The sequence below is a fragment of the Podarcis melisellensis genome (assembly GCF_964234715.1).
Source record: "Podarcis melisellensis genome assembly, chromosome: 14".
NCBI classification, from domain to species: domain Eukaryota; kingdom Metazoa; phylum Chordata; class Lepidosauria; order Squamata; family Lacertidae; genus Podarcis; species Podarcis melisellensis.
In genome coordinates, this window is record NC_138546.1 from 52,062,618 (window position 1) to 52,084,287 (window position 21,670).

General features: G+C 43.6%; 1 protein-coding gene across 4 annotated transcripts in view; it reads right to left on the reverse strand.

Moving 5' to 3' along the window:
- Positions 1 to 21,670, reverse strand: part of CHRFAM7A (CHRNA7 (exons 5-10) and FAM7A (exons A-E) fusion) — a gene marked incomplete at its 5' end in the record, with an annotated part of 79,024 nt that overhangs the window by 22,605 nt on the left and 34,749 nt on the right. For 2 of the 4 annotated variants that reach the window (XM_081887732.1, XM_081887730.1), the window contains 2 exons: positions 11,147 to 11,256; positions 17,325 to 17,369. In XM_081887732.1, the coding sequence (XP_081743858.1) occupies positions 11,147 to 11,256; positions 17,325 to 17,369 (155 nt within the window). Of the gene's footprint in view, positions 1 to 11,146; positions 11,257 to 13,122; positions 13,239 to 17,324; positions 17,370 to 17,861; positions 18,076 to 21,670 lie in introns of those variants that run through there. The other 2 variants (XM_081887733.1, XM_081887731.1) reach the window with 2 other exon arrangements.

Consider the following 21,670-nt stretch of genomic DNA (forward strand, 5'->3'; position numbering starts at 1 on the left):
CTTCCAACTCTACACTGTGTAGCTGGGTAGCTTACAACTCTACACTATGACTCTACACTGTCTTCTGCCTGTCAGTCAAAACTGTATCTTCTTACTGTGTTCAAAAGTTGTGTACTTTACTGTGTTTCACTGTCTCAGTATCACTGTAGAGGTTGACCAATGCACAAAGCCCCTATGGTATTCCTTCAGTTTTCTTTAACTTGGAGAGAAACCAAATTTACAAGGGGGCAAATGATTTCAACAAGATTAATCTAGAACAGAACACCTGCTCTGAAACATCTGCTAACCCATCTCACACCTGAAAGGTTTCAGAGGACTCTGATTTTCTCTCCTCCGAAACTTATCTATGCAGAACCCAAGCCATGACCCAAATGCTTAAGCTTAAAACAGCCATTGGACTTGACAGATGGACGTGGTAGGCACAGTGAACCTTAGAGCAGGACTCATCCCAAATCATTTAACATAAAGCACACTGCAGGGAGAGGTTCTCAGAGTATATCAAAAGCAAAGTGGGCTTGTCAGCTTTGAGAGAAGGAGCATTGAGGAGGGTGACAGAAGACCCATCTTCTCCACACACAGTGAAAGCAATATTACGAGTCAACACCACCTGGAAGAGCAACATTAATCAAGTGGGTGGATGGAAGGAGGAGGCAGGCGCAGCTGCAGCTGACATATTGGCTATTCTAAGTAGATGGGAAACCCAAATAAAGATTCTCTTTGAGATGGAGAGAAGCAATGTGGTTTCTTTGTACCCAGCAGGGATGCATTCAATCAACAGACATATGGCAAAGAGAATTGAAACCTCCACAAGGCAGCAGGGTGACCACAGAGTTATGTTGCACCACAATGGATGAAAAAGGATGGAAGAAAAGCATACTTTTGATGTGGTGCAAAAACAGATGTCTTGATTGTTTTAATCTTTCAGTCTTGGACCTGGGACATGGCAGGAGACGGGAAGATAGTGTCAGTTGCTCAGGGCCTTTGGCATGGTTCCTCAACTGCAGTGTCTAATCAACAGTGCTCCTAGTCTTGGACACAGATCCTAGCTAAGATGTGCAGCATTCTTCAAAGCCCTGTTGAGCCAACGCAGTGCCAATGCTAGAGGGTTGGGCTTCGATGGGAGAAGGGGATAGGTAGAAATGTCCAGTACCAATTTGAAAAGTTTTAGCAGAGGCAGAAAGGAATCCATCCTCCTCTATCTAAAACAGGGATAGCTTATGAACATCATCCCTGACCATCTGCCTTGACAATGGCCATGCTGGCTGGGAATGGCAGGATGCTGGAGCATCTGGAGTGTCACTGGTTCCCCAGCCTTGGTATTAACATGACCTGGGGAACCTGTGGCTCTCCAGATGTTGCAGGACTCAAGGTGCTATACATGGTTCTCCCAGTCCTCATTTAATCCCCACAACAACACTGTGAGGTAAGTTAGGAGGAGAGAGAGTGACCAGCTCAAGGTCCCACCTTGTTCCCAGGGTCCCCACATTCAAATTTGCACTAAGTAGCTTGTTGCCTGACTGCAGCTGAGGTTTTTTTGTGCACCCCACCAAGCTGAAAGGGACTTGTTTCTCTGTTAGAGGGCAAGGGATTGCTGTCCAATCCACTCGCAGCCTAAGATGAAGGATGAATGGGAATCTTAAAGCAGCCTCACCCCCACTTGCACTGTGGCACTTTCGCTTTCACCAAAGGTAGCATGTAAAATCATACGAAAACTAACAGGGGCTTTTGATCTTCAGCTATGCAAAGCCAGTAATAAATTAAAAAACGGTTCAGTGCAGAACACAGATTCCAGATGAATCAAGGGCTATGCTGCTATGGAAATGTGTTGAATTGCTAAAGAGAAGCAGGGATCCCTTTGATCCTGCAAAGGCTACCCAAGAAGAACTGACATCCCCAAAAAGCTTATATTATTCTATGTTTTTACTCTAGCCAAGGCAGGACCAAAGAAAGCAAATTTTCTGTATCCTCACAAAGGCAGGCTCCAAATTATAATGCAGTTCTGGTAGTTCACCTTTAAGGATGTTAGCCAGGCAGTGTCTGCTCCAGGTTTAGGGTGGTCCTTGTCTTCAGGGACCTCCCATCCTGAGCAGACTGTAGCTGTAGCTCAGTGGTAGAGCATTTGCTTTGCATGCAAAAAGTCCCTGGAGAGTGCAAAGGAACAAAAGAATGAAAAGCAAGAAGACAAGCGACCTGGGAATATTTAAGCACCCTGTCAAGCTTAATCCCACTCTCAGACATGCAGTCACAAGGCAGGCACTTCTCTCCAGCGCATAAATATCAGTCACTGTGCATGGATACAGTGTCCAGCTTGGCAAGATAAATGAGCATGGACAGCCATGCATGCAGAACATCATTTCCAAAGGGCAATTTGCCAGCTAAACAGCAGGAGATGAGAAGGCAGCTTTGGGGAAGCTATGGTATAAGTTTTTTAATGATGTGCCTCAGATGTTTTTATATATGTGCACACACAGAGGGAGGGAGAGAGCTTTGCCGTTTCTCAGCATTCAGCAAGGAAGTTTGAAAGAGCACAGGGGTTCCATGCTGAGCACCCAAATCTTGCATCCCAATAACTGCACTTCCCATCTACCAGTATTTGCAGAAGCACAGCCTGTACACGGTGGTGGAGAGCAGTGGGGGCGGGGGCGCCACCCAAAGGGGTGGGGTGTGAGTTCTGGGGGCGGGGCGTGCCACCTGTGGGGGCAGGGCGCCCAGCGTGGGGGGGCAGCCACTATGGAACCCCACCGGGATTGTGCTGCCCGGGGCAGTGTGCTCCCCCCATCCCCTCTTCCTCCACCAGTGCCTGTACATGTCACAGGAGCGATCAGTATAGATCTGCTAGGCTTAGAACTGCTGTAGCTGCCCTCCAAGCTGAAGGTTTGCTGCCTCTATAAGGGATTTCCAACTGCCAGGGGGGGTCACATACCCAGATATTTAAAGCTGGAGCGTTGTTTGATCATGTGTCCATTTAAACCATGGGTAGGCAAACTAAGGCCCGGGGGCCAGATCCGGCCCAATCACCTTCTAAATCTGGCCCACGGGTGGTCCAGGAATCAGTGTGTTTTTATATGAGTAGAATGTGTCCTTTTATTTAAAATGCATCTCTGGGTTATTTGTGGGCCATAGGAATTCGTCCATCCCCCCCAAATATATATATAGAGAGAGAGAGAGAGAGAGAGAGTGAGTGAGTGAGTGAGTGAGTGAGTGAGTGAGTGAGTGTCCGGCCCCCCACAAGGTCTGAAGGACAGTGGACCGGCCTCCTGCTGAAAAAGTTTGCTGACCCCTGATCTAAGCACTACTTATGTGGGCTTATCTCTTGGACAAGACCATCCCCTCCATTTTGGAATAATTTATATCTAGACTGCAAACCTTACCAAGTTGCCACTGGGTTCCTGCTCCCTGGGGCTCCTGCCTCACTCTGCCTAACAGAAAGGCTCACCCAGACTGAGCTGGAGCAACAGGGAGGCTAAAAAGTGGGGCATTTCAGCAATGAATTTTCCCTCCCTCTTCATTCAGTTAAGCCTTCTGTGATAGATGCTGATCGTTAAGGTAAACACACAAGAGCACAGTTAATAACCCCAAAGAACAAGCAGTGCAATGCTCAGAACTAAGTCCTTCGGGATTTGATGGGGCTCACTCCCAGATAAGTAGGGTTAAGAATGGGGCACACAAATGTAGGCTTGACTTAATATCTTTGTGCACTGCTATGGAATCCCCAGTTTATAATTTATAAACAAAACAATACAAAAACTATGCATTATTTGTGATTATGGTTATCATCAGCCTCACCAAACATATTGACATATAAACCAGTCTTGTACTGAGGGCTTATCCATGCTTACCTTTCCTCTGCTCTTTCCAGGCATGCTCCACACTTTAAAGGTCCATGTCCAAGCAGCCTTTCCCCCCTCTGGAGCTTTCCCAAGGAAAACACGTTCCTTAAAGCTCAATGGGAGCAAACGGCAATCCATGGAAAACTCAAATGTGCTCCAATTGAGTGCTAAAGAGCAGGTTTTCACGGGGAGAGCTTGGTGTATTGATACTGAACATGTGCCTAGAAAGAGCGGGGCAAAAAACAAGTGTGGGTAATCCATATGTTTTCTCTGATTTGTGGCAGGTCTCCAAGGTCTCAGGCAGAGAAGGGTCCACCCCAGATCTCAACACAGCCTGCTACATAGAATTGTAGAGTTGGAAGGTACCCCAAGGTTCATCTAGTCCAACCCCCTGCAGTGCAGGAATCCCAGGTTGTTAAAGCTTGTGGGTCGTAAATCCTTTGACCCACTGAGTCTGCTGCAACAGCCCTGCAATAAATTTGATTTACTGCCACTCCAACAAACTCCAATGGTGCCCACACGCTTCCACTCGCGCGCTGCCACTCTTCTCAGTTGCCGGATAATAGCAGAGTTCACACACAGAGTAAAATGGCTTCTCTGTGTCAACGTGGTGTCTTCAATAACTCAGCTCGACACCAGTGCTTCTCTTCTAACACTCTTTATTTAGAAGCATAACAAACGGAAAAGAAAACCCACAGAATCTAGCTGCATGTTCGCAGCACACTGTCTCTAACAAAAACGAAACTACCTTGCTCACATTCTCAGACAGACTGCTCTCCAGAGAGAGCTCAGCCCCCACAGAGCACAGATCAAAGGAAAATGCCCGGGTCATGTGGGCAATGCACCCAGTGAACGCTTCTGGAGTGTTAACTCTTGGCTGTCCAGAACCACAACACAGGTAAAGAATCCCTGACAGATGGCCATCCAACTTCTGCTTAGCAACCTCCAATGAAGGAGAGTCCACCACCTTCTGAGGGAGTCCTTTCCACTGTCAAACAACTCTTACCATCAGAAAGTTGTTCCTAACGGTGAGTTGGAACCTCCTTTCTTGTAATTCGAATTGATTGCTTTGGGTCCCACCCTCTGGAGCAGCAAAAACATGCTTTCTCCATCTGCGACCTGAAATTCCTTCAGATATTTAAAGGTGGCCATCAAATCACCTCTTAGTCTTCTTTTCTCCAGGCTAAACAGACCCAACTTTCTCACCCTTTCCTCATAAGGCTTGGTTTCCAGACCATTTATTTTTTTGGTCAGTTGAAGATGCCAGGGGTTGAACTTGGGACTTTCTGTATGCAAAGTGTGTGCTCTGCAACTGAGCTGTGGACCATACTTTAACTTTCAAAAAAAGAAAAATTGACATGAATTACTTCTATTTGTCTTGGAGCTGTTATCTGAACCCAGGGCCACTTGTGTAAAATGTTTTGCAGGAAATCTTATGAAGTTCTAATGAGATTTTCTAGTTAAAAAATGAGGTACATGTTTATTATTCAGTGTAAAAGCCTCTTCTGGCGAGATTGTTTGCGTTATATTAAGGAAATGACATTCTTGGTATAGACATGAATTACATTGAATCAAAATTAAGTGCTCTTTCTCATAATGCAATGTGACTTTGTGATTAAGGCTGAAATGAAAGAATCATAATAACAGAAACCATATTGCACAATTAAGTGACAATTCTGTGCAGTTTGCCAAACCATAACTTGATTATCCACTGGTAGAGATAGAAAGATGTGTTAATTTCAGTTTCTCTCAATCCCTCACTTTTTTTCGATCTTCAATTCACTTAATCTCATTTCCGCATCACTTTGCAGTTTTTTTAAAAAGCTGCATGTGAGGCTTAAAGAGACTTCCGGATCAGTCGCAATCACATAAAGGCTGTGAGTTCATCCAGCGAGCTTGTCGGGATGACTCAGTCATAGAAAAGAGTGAAAGGGGGAGTGAAGGCAACACAATACCCCTAAAAGGGCTCAGAAAAGGATTCTGAGCTTTGACCGAGCCAAGCAGCACAAAAAGGGGTTTCTCAATGGCTCCTGCACTTAGTAAAGTGGCAAGAGAGAGGGAGAACACCAGCCTTCCCTTTCTATGAGATGCCTCGAAAGCCTGAGTGATTCAGCTACAGCTCTCTCCATAATTCAAGACTAAAATAATAAAAATAGAGGGAAGACAGCCAGAGGAGGAGGAGGAAAATAGGGAGAAACCATAAAGAACATAGAAAACTAGATTAGACATAGGATGAGAACTTGAAGAAACTTTTCACTTTCTTACTCTTAATTATAAAACTACCACGAAAAGAATAAGGTATTAAAGAACCAATTCACAAGGGGAACATATAGATAAGACATAAATAGCAACATGACAACAAAGAAAAAACAGGTAACAGATGTAACCTTGGCAACAGGTGTAACCTCGGCAACACCTGGAACACAAGCAAGAAGCCCTTCCACAATAGAGATCGAGCCCAATTTAGATATTGAAGAACTGATACTGGGTATGAAAAAAGAGATGAATGAAAATATGAAAGTGTTAGATGTAAAATTAGATTTAATGGGAAATAAGATAGAGCAGAACTCAAAAATAGTTCTGGACCTCTCTGTACAGATTGAAAAATTCTCTGACAAAAGTAAGGAATTAGACACAGATAGGCAAGAATTAAAAATGAAATCCAATAATTTGGACAAAGCATTGAAAAAGAACCAGAATGAGTGCAAAGAGATGAAGAAAAGCCAAGAGAAAATGAAGGAAGATCTTGTGGAATTAAAAAAAAGATGCAAGAAACAATGCTGGATGCAGTTGTGACACAGGAGATGCAACAGAGAGAACGGATGCTGAGATTTTGAGGAATAAGAGAGTGACAAGAAGAGAGTATCGAGGAACTGATAATAAAGGAGCTGGCAAAATGGCTAGAAATCCAAGAAGAATATTTCTCTATTTGTATGGACAAAGTGTTCAGGTTCAAATCAAGGCTTGTGAGGTCCAATAAATGGCCAGGAGATTGTCTTGTGTTCTTGAATTCAAGAATTCTAAAAGATAAAATCCTACAAACTAACAGGAAAAGGGGGCTGAGAACTGATGATAAAGATATTATAATACTAAGAGAAATTCCTACAAGATTGCTAAAGAATAGGGTAAAATATAAATACTTAGCTGAGGCATTGAAAAAGAATGACACCCCCTTCAGATGGGAATTCCAGAAGATATTTCCTTTACCTTTAAGCAAAGTAGAAAAAGATTTACAACAGAAAGTGAGGTAGAGAAATTTTGGAGGAAGTATTGTAAGACATTAGGAGGGCGGAATTGTGGGGAAAAGGGGAACCTAGAGAGGTAGGGATAAAGTGGGATGTCAAATCCAAACTCTTCTTCTTCATCGCCATCTACTTTGAAAAAATAAATGGGATATAATATAATATAAAAGAGTGTTGATTAATAAAAAAACTAGTTGATGAAGTTATTTCCTCAGATGTTGTTAAGAAAAGAGGGGTAGTTATATATGCAAACTCAAGATTCAACCTAGAGCCTTTATTTAAGGATGAAGAAGGGAGAATGATGGCAATAAAAGTGGCATATCAAAAAGAAAAAATAATTATCATTGGAATCTATGCACCAAATGATAAGAAGGAGGAATTTTACAAAAAACTGGAGGATAAACAGATGGACTATTGTGACAAAAAGATCATATTATTAGGAGATTTAAACTGTGTTACCTCACTCGATATGGATAGCACAATGCGAGAGAGAGAAAGTATAGAAGAGAGATTACCGTTAACCTTCTTCCAACTGGTAGAAAACTTCAATCTTCAAGATGCATGGAGAGTTAAACACCCAAATGAGAAACAATTCACACACTGTTCAGAAGCAAAACATTCTGCAGGGAGAACTGATAAAATTTGGGTCAATGAGAATATATTAGGAAAAGTGAGGGTGATTTCAATAGAATAGTTTGATAACAACTTAAACTGGGGAACTGATATAAATACCGTATGGGATGCAAGCAAAGCGGTGATTCAAGGCTTCTACATCCAACAAAATATAACCCAAAGAAGAGAGAGAGAAAGGAATACAGTGGTACCTCTGGTTACGAACTTAATTTGTTCCAGGGGTCCATTCTTAAGCTGAAACCTTTCTATTGAAATCGCCCTCACTTTTCCTAATATATTCTCACTCCCCAGTAGCCATGATGGAGGTGCAACAATCAATTTCCAAAGCAAAGACAAGAAAGTCACCAGGTACAGACGGTTTATCTGCAGTGTATTACAAAAAATTAGAAGACATATTGTCAGATCCGATGAAAAAAAGTCATGAATGGAATTTTGAAAAAGGAGGAAAGACCAAAATCATGGGAAGAAGCTTTTATCACTCTGATACACAAGAGTGATACACAAAAGAGTGGCAAGAGAGATTATTTGATTACCTTAAATTGGCAAAACTGACGGATGCAATTAGGGAACAGTCTAAACAAAAATTTCAAAAAGAGCAGGGAAAGTACAGATTTTTTTTAAAAAACCAAAAACAGTGCCCTCAAATTAAAACCTGGACTTGCTTGGAATAATTTTTGCAAAACAAAATATGGTTTACAAATACAACCTATGGAGAAGGGTAGAAAAGACGAAATGAGAAAGAAACAGTTTATCGAGTTTAAAATCAGACCTGCATTGAGGAGGAATGAAATCTACTAGAATTAGAATAAGAATTAAAGATTGGCTAACATAAGTCCGCATGCAGATACTTGCAGATATATGGGTATACAGTGGTACCTTGGGTTACATATGCTTCAGGTTACATACACTTCAGGTTACAGACTCTGCTAACCCAGAAATAGTACCTCAGGTTAAGAACTTTGCTTCAGGATGAGAACAGAAATCGTGCTCCGGTGGCATGGCAGCAGCAGGAGGCCCCATTAGCTAAAGTGGTGCTTCAGGTTAAGAACAGTTTCAGGTTAAGAATGGACCTCCGGAACGAATTAAGTATGTAACCAGAGGTACCACTATATGTTTTTCATTTATTTTGTGTTTTCTTTTGTAGTTTTGTAGTTTGTTTTCCACATGCCGCGTGTGTATGTGCTGTAATAATAAGTTAATAAAAAGCATTTACAAAAAAACAAAAAAGCTGCATGAGACTCTGTATGAAATTTCATGCACATTTCTCTGAACACACACATTTTTGTCCAACAGATGCATTTTTGCAATCCATTTCCCCCAATATTATTCATTTTTGCACACCAGTGGCACTAGTATACATTTTGTGCATTCTTTGTCCTGAACTACACATTTTTGGTTGTCAAACTGCATCAGAAAATTCAAAAAAGTAAGAATTTTGAACAGCAGTTCCAGTTTCTCTGGACAACCTGTTTATTCGGCTTTTATCCAGAACTGCTTGCATGAAGTTTGCATGGTGGGTAGCCTTTGTCTGGTTGTTCTTGAGAATTCATTGTCTGGGTTCCTGATCATCATTCATTCATCCCACACTTTTCAATGGATTTACTCATCACTTTCAAAACCAAAGTGGATTTGCTGTGCTAGGTTGAAAGAGCACACTTAGGATTCTTCCAGACTTCCACACAGGTCTCGGCTTTAAAACTGCTTGTCCAAGCATTGTTGCTTTTTATCCTGGTGCTTTCCCTGGGAAAGCCCATGTTTTACCACTGAATTAGAGCAAATGGCAACCAGGTTTTCCATAGATTGCTGTTTCCACCAATTTAGTGAGAAAATGAGGGTTTTCCTAGGGAAATCACAGGGATAAAAAATTGCTTGGACATAGCGCTTCAGTCTGGCTTGGAGGTCTACAGCAGACACACACACCCCTGTAAGCACACCATTTTGATTATTTATTTATTTGATTTGATTTATTAGATTTCTATGCCATTTTTCATTCAAGTGAATCCCTAAATGGCTTACAAAGAATAAATAATAACATGATATAACATAATTTTTACCCATACACTCTCTATCTGCCTTCCATGCTGCAGGTATTGGATTTCTTCAAAAGCGTACACACATCCCTTACATATAATGCTGCTGCTTCTCCCTTCCTGTTTGGTTGATTTCTTTTGAACAGATTATACCCCTCAATTCCTACATTTCAGTCACAAGTCTCATCCCACCAGGTTTCAGCAATGCCTCCAGGTCATATTTGCCATCCTGTAATAAGAGTGCAAATGCTTGTTTCCCATACTCTGTGCATTTGTGTAGAGACAACTGAAACCATGAGTTGTTCCCTCCAGCTGCCTCCTTCTTGCAGTTTCCTACCCTTTAGCAGGTTTCAGCAGCAGCACCTCACTTTCCTGTGCATCAAAGAAGCTATTATTCCCAGTACCAGGTATTCCCCTTTTATCTGTAATACTGTCTCTCTCCTCCTCAGCATTTAGTTTAACACTCTCCTGATCAGGTTCACAAGAGTCTTAGCAAACACATCCTTGCTAACCATTGTGAGATACAACCTATATCTTGCCAGATGTTGTTCCTCATGGAATTGGGACCATGGTCCAAGAAGCCAAATCTTTTCTGACAACATCACCTGGAAGCATGGATAAAGCCAGGAGGCAGCTGCCCCCCCCCATCAAGTAAATAAATAAAAATACCGAACTAACTGCTGTCCTTGCTCCTCAGCAAGGTGTCTGAGGTGAAATCAATTTTGAAACTACAGTGACACAGCATGGCTCCTGACAGTCCCACTTCTGTGTGTCACATTCTTCCAGGAATTTGTCTCCTGCATGGAGCGAACACCCCCCTCCCTAGAGGCATCCCCCCTGCATCTCTGTCCCAAGACAGTCCACTCTGGTATCATGATAATGTCTTCATCTTGCCCAGTAGCTCAAAGTGTGGGTAGGCAGACCTCAGGTTGCTGTACTTTCTCTTCCAGCAAGGCAACCAGCTTGCACTTGCTGCAGGTATAGTTTTGCACTTTCGCCAGCAGAAATAGAAACATGGCACAGGTGTGGTAGGTCACTGCAACAGCTCCCTCACCATCCATGTTTCTTGGCCCTGTACACACAGTGAGGCCTCCTTCTCAAAACTCCCTTGCAAATGCCCTTCTTACAAGTCCTGTTTGTGAGCTCCCAGAAGCTGTATTCAGCTCAGTGGAACATAAAGAGATGGTACTTATTACTTGATGCTGCAGATTTGTGCTTTAAGTGTCTTTGGTCATGGATTTGAGACTGATTTTATTGTATATTTTTTGTACTCTGTTGCATATTCTATGTCATCAGCTATCCTGTGTTCCTATCTTGGAGTAAGGGCAGGGTATGAAAACTATGTATAACAACAACAACAACAACAACAACAACAACAGCAATTCCCACCTTTTGCACCATGTAAGCCTACCTGTTATATAGGAGGATGTCCGGCTTCCAAATCTGGCCATCAGGAAAACGGACGTTCTTCACTCCAGGATATTCTGACATATTCCACTGTAAATAGTAGTCTGTCCAGTACTGAAAAATTAAGAATAATAAGCAAACACGCACAGGTTAATTTAATTTTCTACTAGCATTCGCTTGTTCCTTCCAGAGTATGGCAGAGTTAGGACTCAGATGAATGTCTTGCCTGGAACTCTCAGGAAGTGGCATTTTACTTGCAAAAAAGCCCCAGATTCTACAAATTTTGCATTTAGCAACTGAGGCGGAGGTAGAGGGTTGGGAGAACAACTGAAGGCATTAAAATTTCATTTTTAGGTCACCCAGTTGCACACAGCAGCCTGTAAAAGAAATGCCACTCTGCTTGTGACTTACAGTTTGTGCCATCTCAAGCATGAAATTGGAATATATATATTAAAGGTCCCACAGAGGAAATAGGAAGCTGCCTCAGATTGTTCATCTAGCTTTTCTCCTGCAGCCTTCCCCAACAAGTGTCATCCAGGTGTTGCTCAGTTACAGTTCCTATCAGCCCCAGTACGACTACTGGTAAGGGATAATGGGAACTGTAGCACGCAGGAAGTGGCTGGCCCACCAGCCCCCCACTCATGATGTCAGCCTGATGGTCAGCTGTAGAGAGATGAACCAAACAAACCAGGAGAGGCTAGGCAGGTTGGCCCTGCCAGAGAAGAAGCAATGCTCAGCCAGCTGGAGTGTGTGCATGGTGTGGTGCGTGGCACATTAATAGAAGGACTCAAGCTGGGCGGAGGAGAAAGGATGGAGGTGGAGTGGTAGAATAAGGAAAGAGGAAAGAGCTAGGCTGTTTAGCAAGCCTTGCCACAGTGACTTAGGACACAGCAGGAGAGAAAAGAAAAGCCAGCAGTTCTGGAGCTAGCCAGCCCAGTGGTGAGTCAAAGAACATAAGAAGAGCCTTCTAGATTAGACCAATGGCCATCTAGTCCAGCATCCTGATCTTACAGCGTCTGACCAAATGCCCCAGTGGGAAACCCACAGGCAGGATTCAAGTACAAGAGCAGTCTCCCTTCCTGTGGCTTCCAGAACGGGCATTTAGAAGCATTGCTGCCTCCCACTGTGGAAGCCGAGCAGAGCCATCCTGGCTATAGTATCCATCACTAGCCCTCTCCTCTTTGTCTAATCCTCTTTTAAAGCCATCTAGGTTGGTGGACATCACTACTTCCTGTTTAACCATGTTAGCTGAAGAAAGCAAGTGGCTTCTTACACACCTGATAGAGGACTTAAGGGGGAAGCAAGAGTGCTTAGCGAAGCAGATCTCAGAAGGACATCTGAGTGAAGAGCTCACGTGTTGTTTTCTGAAGGAAAGTTAAGTCCTGGGGCTCTGAAGACCCTTGAGATCCCTAGTGGGAGAGTGGAAGCTCTTACATAGTCTGACTTCATTCAGAGAGCATCAGGTGGAGAAGACTGGTCTACTCTCACCAGCAGTGAATCTCCAACATTTCCCAGCCTTGTCTGGAACTTTTACACATCAGGCCCTCCCATTGTGGCATGTGATGTCACACATGTGTGAGATGTCACGTGTGTACGCTGGGCACCCACAATGATGGGTGGAACCTGGTGAGCCTAACCTGAGTTGCTGTGCTCATTAAGCCTGACACTCCTGTGCAAATCCTGTTCTGCTAATAAAGAGTTAACTCCAGCTTGCTTGGTTATTTACTTCTGGCTCACCCTTGTTGCTATAGGAATGTTAAGGATTGTAGGAAAGGATATATTGAATAAATATTATCCTTCCTTCACTCACACTAGTGAGTGATGTAGCAAAGCAAATTCCCCTTAATTTAGCTGGGAGCTAGTTTGCAGATTTGTTTGAATCTCTTAGTTAAGATTATTTCCTGGTGTCCCCTTTTATCCCTCTTAAAAGAATAAAAACACAAGAGTCTTCCTGAGTAAAATAACAAAAATTTTACTCACATTTCGGTTCACGATTTGATCCCTGAAAGGCAGGCTTTTCTTAGCAGTTACATAAACAAAGGCAAGCAAGAAGCCACCTTCCAGCCAGGCAAGAGCACTTGAACAGAGCATGGTGTGGGGCTCATGAGGGGCAGGGCTTGGAGAGAATCCTGTGGGCCAGAAGAGGAGCCTGGCAGGCCACATTCACACCCTAAACGTTTGCAAGGCTCCTCCTCCTTTGCATTGTGTTTGTCTTGACTGCAGCCTTGTGAGCTACCAACCTCAAACAACGGGGGACAAAGAAACATGGTGGGCTGAAGATCCTGTACTGATTTGCACTACCCAGCCAGCTTCTGCGCAAGGTTAAGTGGAGATCAACTAAGGCAGGTTCCTATAATTTCACATCAGTGCTCCAATCATTAGTTTTAGCTTCAGAAAGTCACACATTTCCCCCAGATGATTGTTTTGCTCCACGCAATGCATGAAAGCCTCATTCCAGGGAAATTTGACCTCTTGTTTAGCTCCAATCTGCACTATGTTTTTTTCCTTTCGTTTGTATTGGGCAGTTCTTTTGCAACTCAGTATGCTGTTTACAACCCTGTCAAAGCAGCAAATGACCAAAGCGGTGCTCCTGTGTGCCCTCCAGCTCTACAGATGTCAACTGCTGGAGGTCGTCTCCAGTCAGGATGCCCAGTGATTAACTCTTGTCTCTCCCAGTGCTTGTGACACTGATAAATCTGTCCTTGATTAAACTGCCTGGGTTCTTCTGGGACCAGTTTTTAAAGCTGATGAAAAGTTTTCTTACTTTTATAAATAACTTGTGCCTTTTCCACATCTCCTTTTAAAATGCAATGGCAGCAAAAGACAAACTTCTTTTTTTTTGTCTCATCAGTATCAATCAGCCAATATGTTTAACTATGCAACACATGGTTAAACCATGGAACTCACTGCCGTGGGAGGCAGTAATGGCCACCGAGCTAGATGGCTTTGTAACAAAAATAAATACCGGTATATGAATAAAGGACTTAACCATGTGAGGCTGACATAAAAACCCTGCACATGCACTATGCAACAGAACGAAAGATCATTATTCCCCCTCCTCTCACTTAATAACGTACAGTATATAACAGTGTCTCATACTGAATGCAAATGAACTGTGAAAAAGACTATGAATTGAAAGTGGAAACACTATAGTACCCCTTTTTGTTTATTTTTACAGAGGAAAATCTTTAATGAAAACTATAAAAAAGAGGATTAGAGAAATTCATGGAGGAGATGGCTGTCAAAGGTTCCTCTCCAGGATGGCTCTGCTCTGCCTCCACAGCGGAGGAGGCAGAAATGCTTCTGAGCGCCAGTTGCTGGAAAACAAGAGGGGCAGAAAGCCCTTGTCTTCACAGCCCTTGTCTTTCCCCCTTTTCTTCCTAATGTAACACTAATGTCTCAACAAATGAAACTGATATGTAGAAAATGTAACTTGACATTGCACATACTTTTGTAAACCAAGAAATGTTTAATAAAAAAATGTTTTTAAAAAAATCCAGCTTGTATACTCATATTTCAAATAATCTAATTCAAAGTAGTGCAAAAGCCTTGTCTTCATTATTCAATAAATGCTTCCTAGTTTGTTTCAAAAATATCTTGCCACTGTCTTTTTCTGGTTTATTTTTATAAAATGTGTTAATGTTGTCATTGACACAAATTCCCAGTGTTTATCAATCCATTCTATTGATTGGTTGGTTTGTAATCTTCACTTGCTTGCATACAGTAACCTTGATGCTTTCAACATATAAGAGATAAGTTCCTTGTGTCCATTCCCTACAATGCAGTGTTTTTTAAAATCATACGTTGATAAAAGTGCTGTGAGTGCCAGCACAAAATGGAAGCCATGGGCAGCAAAAACAGTACTTGGTACTGGGGAGGACTGTAAAGAAAGGGGAGGAACCTTGCATATATGTAGCTGGCCTCTTATTAAACTATCAAGTTTTTCCCATTTTAAAAATATACTGGTGTTTCCACCACATATGAAAATAATTCCCATTTTTTGGCATTTCTAGTTGAATAGTTCTTTATCTTCCGCAGTGTCCCCTGTTCTGCATCCTGTAACCCTCCCCTCAAATTGTTTAAAATGGAGTTGTGTAAATACACTTCATGTCAATTTCTAGTAACACCGTTATGTCACTGTGTCCTGCTGCTCAAAGCACCGTGCAACATCTGAAATACAGTCAGTTGTGAGCAAAGAGCTCTTTGATGTAACTGATGGTTGATACTGAAGGTGTTATGTACTGAGCTTGGATCCTAGAACAATAGGCAGGTAAGATCCTAGAAGGCAGCAACTTGATTGGTCTGCAGGAGCTGCCCAAAATTGTCAAAGGCCTGGAAACGATGCCTTATGAGGAACGGCTAAGGGAGCTGGGCATGTTTAGCCTGGAGAAGAGGAGGTTAAGGGGTGATATGATAGCCATGTTCAAATATATAAAAGGATGTCACATAGAGGAGGGAGAAAGGTTGTTTTCTGCTGCTCCAGAGAAGCGGACACGGAGCAATGGATCCAAACTACAAGAAAGAAGATTCCACCTAAACATTAGGAAGAACTTCCTGACAGTAAGAGCTGTTCAACAGTGGAATTTGCTGCCAAGGAGTGTGGTGGAGTCTCCTTCTTTGGAGGTCTTTAAGCAGAGGCTTGGCAACCATATGTCAGGAGTGCTCTGATGGTGTTTCCTGCTTGGCAGGGGGTTGGACTCGATGGCCCTGGTGGTCTCTTCCAACTCTATGATTCTATGATTCTATGATTCAATCCAGGTCCAGGAGGAAGTCAATCAGCAACCTGACTGGGCTGCAGGAGCAGCCCAATCAGGCTCCAGGAGGGGAATTGAATCAGCCAATCATGCAGGACCCATTGTGTAAATAATGTATATATAGCCAGAGGTTTGGGGGGGAAACTCATTCACTCACTGATGACCATGAGCTGAAATAAAGAGCATGAAATCAACACTCAACTCCAAGTATATTTCAGAAGGAAATGAATGCAATGAAAAAAGTGGAGGGATGGGAAAAGAGAGTAGAAATTTATGAAGTTAACTTCCAGATTCAGTCAACTTCAGGAGCCCTTGTGAGCACTCCTCGCTTTTGATTAAGGGATGTTTGCTCATTTGATGTGTGTACTATCCATGTCAGGGGCAGACCTTGGGGTTTCAAATTTCAGTGGTGCTCTGTACAATACCAACATTTGGCACGTCCCCCCCCCCCCGCCGCCTCTCACCTTCCATTACACATCGTAGTTCTGGCGCCACCAGAGGAAGGTGAAAGTCAATGCTGTCCATTTGGGACAACATCTGATAGCTGGTCTACCATAGTATTCGGGATTTCACAAGAGTGGACAGCTGACTTACTGACACACACTCAGCATGTATGACCATATTTGACAGCTGGCATGCAGTAGCAGTTAATATCTGACACTCTCTGATATATATCTTACAATGGAAAAGAATCAATATTTTATTAAATGAATTCATTCACCAAACCAATCACAAGGCGCAAGTATTGGGCTTGTCATATTCTGTTAGCCTTTAAGGTCTTTTTGCCGTTTTTACTGTAGAACATCTGCTTTGCATGCAGAAGGTCCCAGGTTCAATCCCCAGCATCTCTATGTAGGACTGAGGAAACACTCCTGTCTGGAAAACTGGAAAGCTGCTGCAGGTCAGTGTGGATGATACTGAACTAGATGGACCATTGGTCTGGCTTGATATATAGCAGCCTTCTGGGTCTCTGCAGTTTCACTTTCCATGATGCCCATGTGTTTCTTTTAAAGGGAGGAGCTGTAGCTCCATGATAGAGCCTCTGCTTTGCATGCAGAAGGTCCCATGTTTAATCCCCAGCATCTCTGGGAAGGGCTGGGGTGTCCCCTGCTTGAAGTCCCAGAGAGCAACTGCTAGCCAGTGTAGACAATCTGGAACTAGATCTTGGCATATGAGAACTTCCTAATTACAGATAGGTAGCCGTGTTGGTCTGCCATAGTCAAAACAAAAAAAATTCCTTCCAGTAGCACCTTAAAGACCAACTAAGTCAGTACATCTGAAGAAGTGTGCATGCACACGAAAGCTCATACCAAGAACTGACTTAGTTGGTCTTTAAGGTGCTACTGGAAGGAAATTTTTTTGTGAGAACTTCCTAAGTTACTGATAAAATCACCCTCTTAAAGGAAACTTCTAAACTTTAACACTCACCATGTGTAGCCAAATGTTGGTGGTTAAAACTTGGTTCTTTTCATCCTGCCAAAGGAAAGGAAAGGAACAAATCAATGTTGGTTGTTGTTCTTTTTATTTTTATTTTTAAAAAGCTGTTATGAAGAGTTATCAAAATAGCTTTCCTGTGCTATGAATCTCAAATAGCTGCCTGCTCAAAACCAATGTATCCCATGAGATACAAAAAATCTCATAGGAGAACTTTTGGTTCAACTCCATCTTCCCACCTGCCTCTCAGGAATAGCCCCAAACTAGAAGGAGAGCAAACAGGTCATCCTCTGAGGCTTTTGCTGTCACCAGCAAGTGAAGACAGAGGCCTGACAAAAAGAAGAGCTGATCTAGACCCATCATAATTAAGACGGAGAAATCTATGTTACAGAGGAGTGATGGCAACAGGTGAATACTGACTGACCCATCCACAGCTGGGTCCAGCATCTGCCCATGCATACCTATGTATAGCTGGACCCCGCCCCGCTTCACAATGAATAAAAATACAGAGGTTCCATATGGGCCACAGACCAAGCAAATTAGCCTCTGGATTTGGGTTTGCAGGTCAATTTGGCGTCTGTGCCTCACAGCTCAGGTGTCCTCTTGGGTGGATACTTTGTCCACGAAGGTTAACAGCAGCTGTACCCACAGTCCATCTGTCACAAATAAGCACTGCCTTTCAGCCAAATGGTTATTTAAGAACCTTGGTGAAAATAGACTTTCTTTACCACCAGGACTCCCATTGATGCCTGAGGAAAACAATCCATCACTCTTTATCTGTGTTCTGTTTCCTTGAAGGCTTTGTTCATAATGGCTTCCTAAAGGTGTGGCTTGTTACCACAGCGATTCACAACCATACCTCATCCATGTTAATGGCAACATTATTACTTTCCATGCATACAGAAATGTGTGTAATTCATCAGACAAGCAAATGGCTATTGAAGGGAGTAAAAAAATGGAATAAATGAAAACCCTGCTTTCCAAGGGGATGAATCCATTAAGCCTTGAACACCTGCCTGGTTAATGACATCCTCAGAAATGCTCCACGTTGGCTGCCCAGATGCTTCTGAAACCAATTCAAGGTGCCAGTGCTAACTTTAAAGCAGAATGGGAGGGGTGAGCAGCCCTCCAGATGTTCTTGGACTCCAGTTTCCATGAACATCAGACAATCTGCCAATGGTTGGAGGGGAGGAGTTGGCTGGCATCGATCTGTCTTGAGAGACAATGGAAGAGTGTGGCTTTGGGGGTGAAGTCAAACTATTGGAGAGTTACAGAACCTGCTTGGGCTGTAGAGACTGATATGGGAGAGATGTTTTCTGGCAGCTGGGGCAGGTGAAGGCAGCCTGGTTGTGTTGATGCAGTTGTGCTGTGCCATTTCTCCTTTCTGTGCTCCTCCCACTAGTCATTCCCTCTCTTGTCACTGCTGTAGATACATGACCTGACAGAGGCACTGCGTCTTCTGCAAGGCATTCCCATGTGGCAGTGTTAATGTTGCCAGCTGTCATATCTCATTTGCAGACTTTTTTATAATGCAGAGGTGGTCTGTCAATGGGCTTGGTGCCAGCTCCCCATAGAGCACGTCCTCGAGGATCCTGCCATCTTCCATTCTGTGGACATGAGCAAGCCAGCATAGATGTCACTGAGACAGGAGTGTGAATGTGCTGGGCATGTGGGCTTAGGGGAGCACATCTTGGTTTGAGACTGTGTCAAGATCAGTTGAGAAGGCCCTCCTGGTCATTTCACCACCCTCAAAAGTCTGTGGGTGGCAGTTAAGGACAGGGCAGCCCCTAAGCTGTGGAATCTCCTCCTCATTGAGGTGCATCTGGCTACTTCATTGTATTGCTTTGCTCATACGTTGAAGACATACCTCTTTAACCGGGCCTTTGACACCTAGGAGAGATAGAGGTGTTTGAAGCAGAAGAGGTAACAGGGTTTATGGAGCAGGAAGAGGCTGTGACAGAGAGCAGTTCATACTCCAAGGCTGGAGAGGAGAATGGCCAAGAAGCAGAGCTGAGACAGACTACTGAAGAATCCAGGGACTCTCCCCCTCATGCTACAACCAGCTCCCCTTCCCCCTGCTCTCCCAGAACAGAGATTGGTTGTGCACAGACACAGTTTGCGAATGCTTGGGAAAGACCCTGGAGAGCAGAAGCCTTAGAAAGTGGTGGGAAGGTGGGGACTTCAGTCCTCACCACTGCTTTGTTGAGGCAAGACCTACTGGGAAGAGCTGCTGGGGTTACGAGACCTGCATTGTTTTGGTTCCTTTGAATAAAGAGCTGCCTTCACATACACCATGCTTTTCATTGCTGACCTATACCTGACTCCAGCTCCTGGCAGAAGCAGAGATATAGTGATGGGCAGGGTGGGTGGATTGTTATATTGTTGTCCCCTGCCCTGGAGCCTTGTGCTTGAAGGGCTGGTAAGTAAGTGAAGTGGGACTCAAATAGCTGAAGGAGCACCTCTCACAACGCTAGCCTGCCCATGTCTTCAGATCCACCATGTGGGTCTTGCCCCGCCACTGGGTGAAGTTTGTGATGTGGCCACAAGGGAGAGAGACTTCTCATCCACTGGATAATGTTTGTGATGTTGGTGCCAGGTCAAAACTCACTTATTTGTCCAGGTTTTGTGCTTAGTCTGACCTGTCTGCTGGCTGCCTGTAGTGTTTTTATTTACAAGAATGCTGCTTTGTTTTAAAATGTGTTATATTGGATTCATTTTCTTTTTCCTTTCCCCCCACGTACTGCTTGCCCTCTGATGGAAACAGGAGAGGAGGGCAGGCAAGGAGGTGAGGACGCCATCCCATACCTGCCTGTGGATCAACTCAGAGCTGGCCCTCCTGCTGCTCTTTTCCTTCTCCATTCATGTTCCAAAGAATTAAAAGGTCCTCCATTTTCCCAGGAAGAAGACTTAAGACAACTTATTAGGTTGAAATATAATGAATCAGAGACTCTATCAATCAGCCAAATAACTAAGTACGGGAGGAATCAATGATGACATAAGAGGGAAGCTGGGTTTGTAAGCCAGCTGGTTATTTGCTCCTCAGCCAAGGGTGGGGGAAGTGTCTCCCTGCTGTCCAGGGTTCACCATGATGTGCAGACCAAGTACCTGCAAGCCTCCACCTGTGGGTGATGAGTACCCCTTACTCTCCCCATCATGTCTCAGGGGAGCCGTGAATTAAGGGCTCACCTTTCCTCACCTGCTGCACTGAATGCCAAAAAAGGCAAAGAATGCCAAATCAGCACAAACTGAAGAGTGTGAAACAGGCAAAAGCCGGAAGTCCCAAGTGCCAATTAGGAGCTCCCCACCCCCATTTCTACTCAGCACCATAAAAGACGGCTAGCCAAAGTCCACACTATAAAGGGAAGGAGGGAGGGCAGTGTAGAAGAGTGGGCGGAGTAGCCTTAAATACCAGACTAGCCTGCACACTCCCGCTGGTCTCTCAGGCCCACCTGGTTTCAGGCCCTATCCCAAAGAAAAGGACCACCTTGAGGTCTCTTTCCCCAAGTTGGGGGGGGGCATGAGGCAAATCCAGATGCACCACTGAAATACCCTCTCAGCCATGATGCTCACTGCGGTGAGCTTTGGCCCATCACTGCCTCTCTCAGTGTAACCTACCTCACAGGGTTGTTGTGGGGATTAAATGAGGAAGAGAAGCACGAAAAGCTCCTTGGAGAAAAAGGTGAGAGACAAATAAAATAAATAACACAAGTGTGGAAAGCCATTCACTTTCATTTCTTTCTTCTTCTTTGCCTTTTATCATTCTGTTTTTCAAAGGCTCTCGTCTCTCCCCACCCCAAGGCATTTTCTTGTGGGCCCATCCCTTACATGGCTTTAATTTTTAAAATGAAAGATTTGTAGCTTAACCACTGCATTTTAAAAATGACTGTTGTACATTGCTTTGGGGGCTCTGTCCAGCCAATGACTGGGATATAAATCAAATGGCTGTCTGTCTGCCTAACTGAAAGAATGAAGACTCAAGTGCCTAGATTATTGTTTTTTCTTCTCTTAGGGAGTTATGCTGAGTTTACATGAGCTCTTAAGAGCCCCATGACTCAAATGTCATGACAAGGCATCAAGAAAAATGGGAGTGAAGAACCATGTACCTTACTCTTGTTCCTGAATCACTAATTTGTACAGTTTGGCAGAGCTCACAACTGAGCATCAGTGACGAAGAAGCAACTCCAGGCAGTTGCTGCTCACTCTCTCCCTTGTGGATTTCATGACTTTTAAAACTCGGGATGTGTAAGAGAGCATTCTTGGGCATAATAGCTCCCGCTCAGATTACTGCACCAAAGATTCCCTTCCCTCAAAATGAATCTTCCAGCCCCTTGTTACCCAGA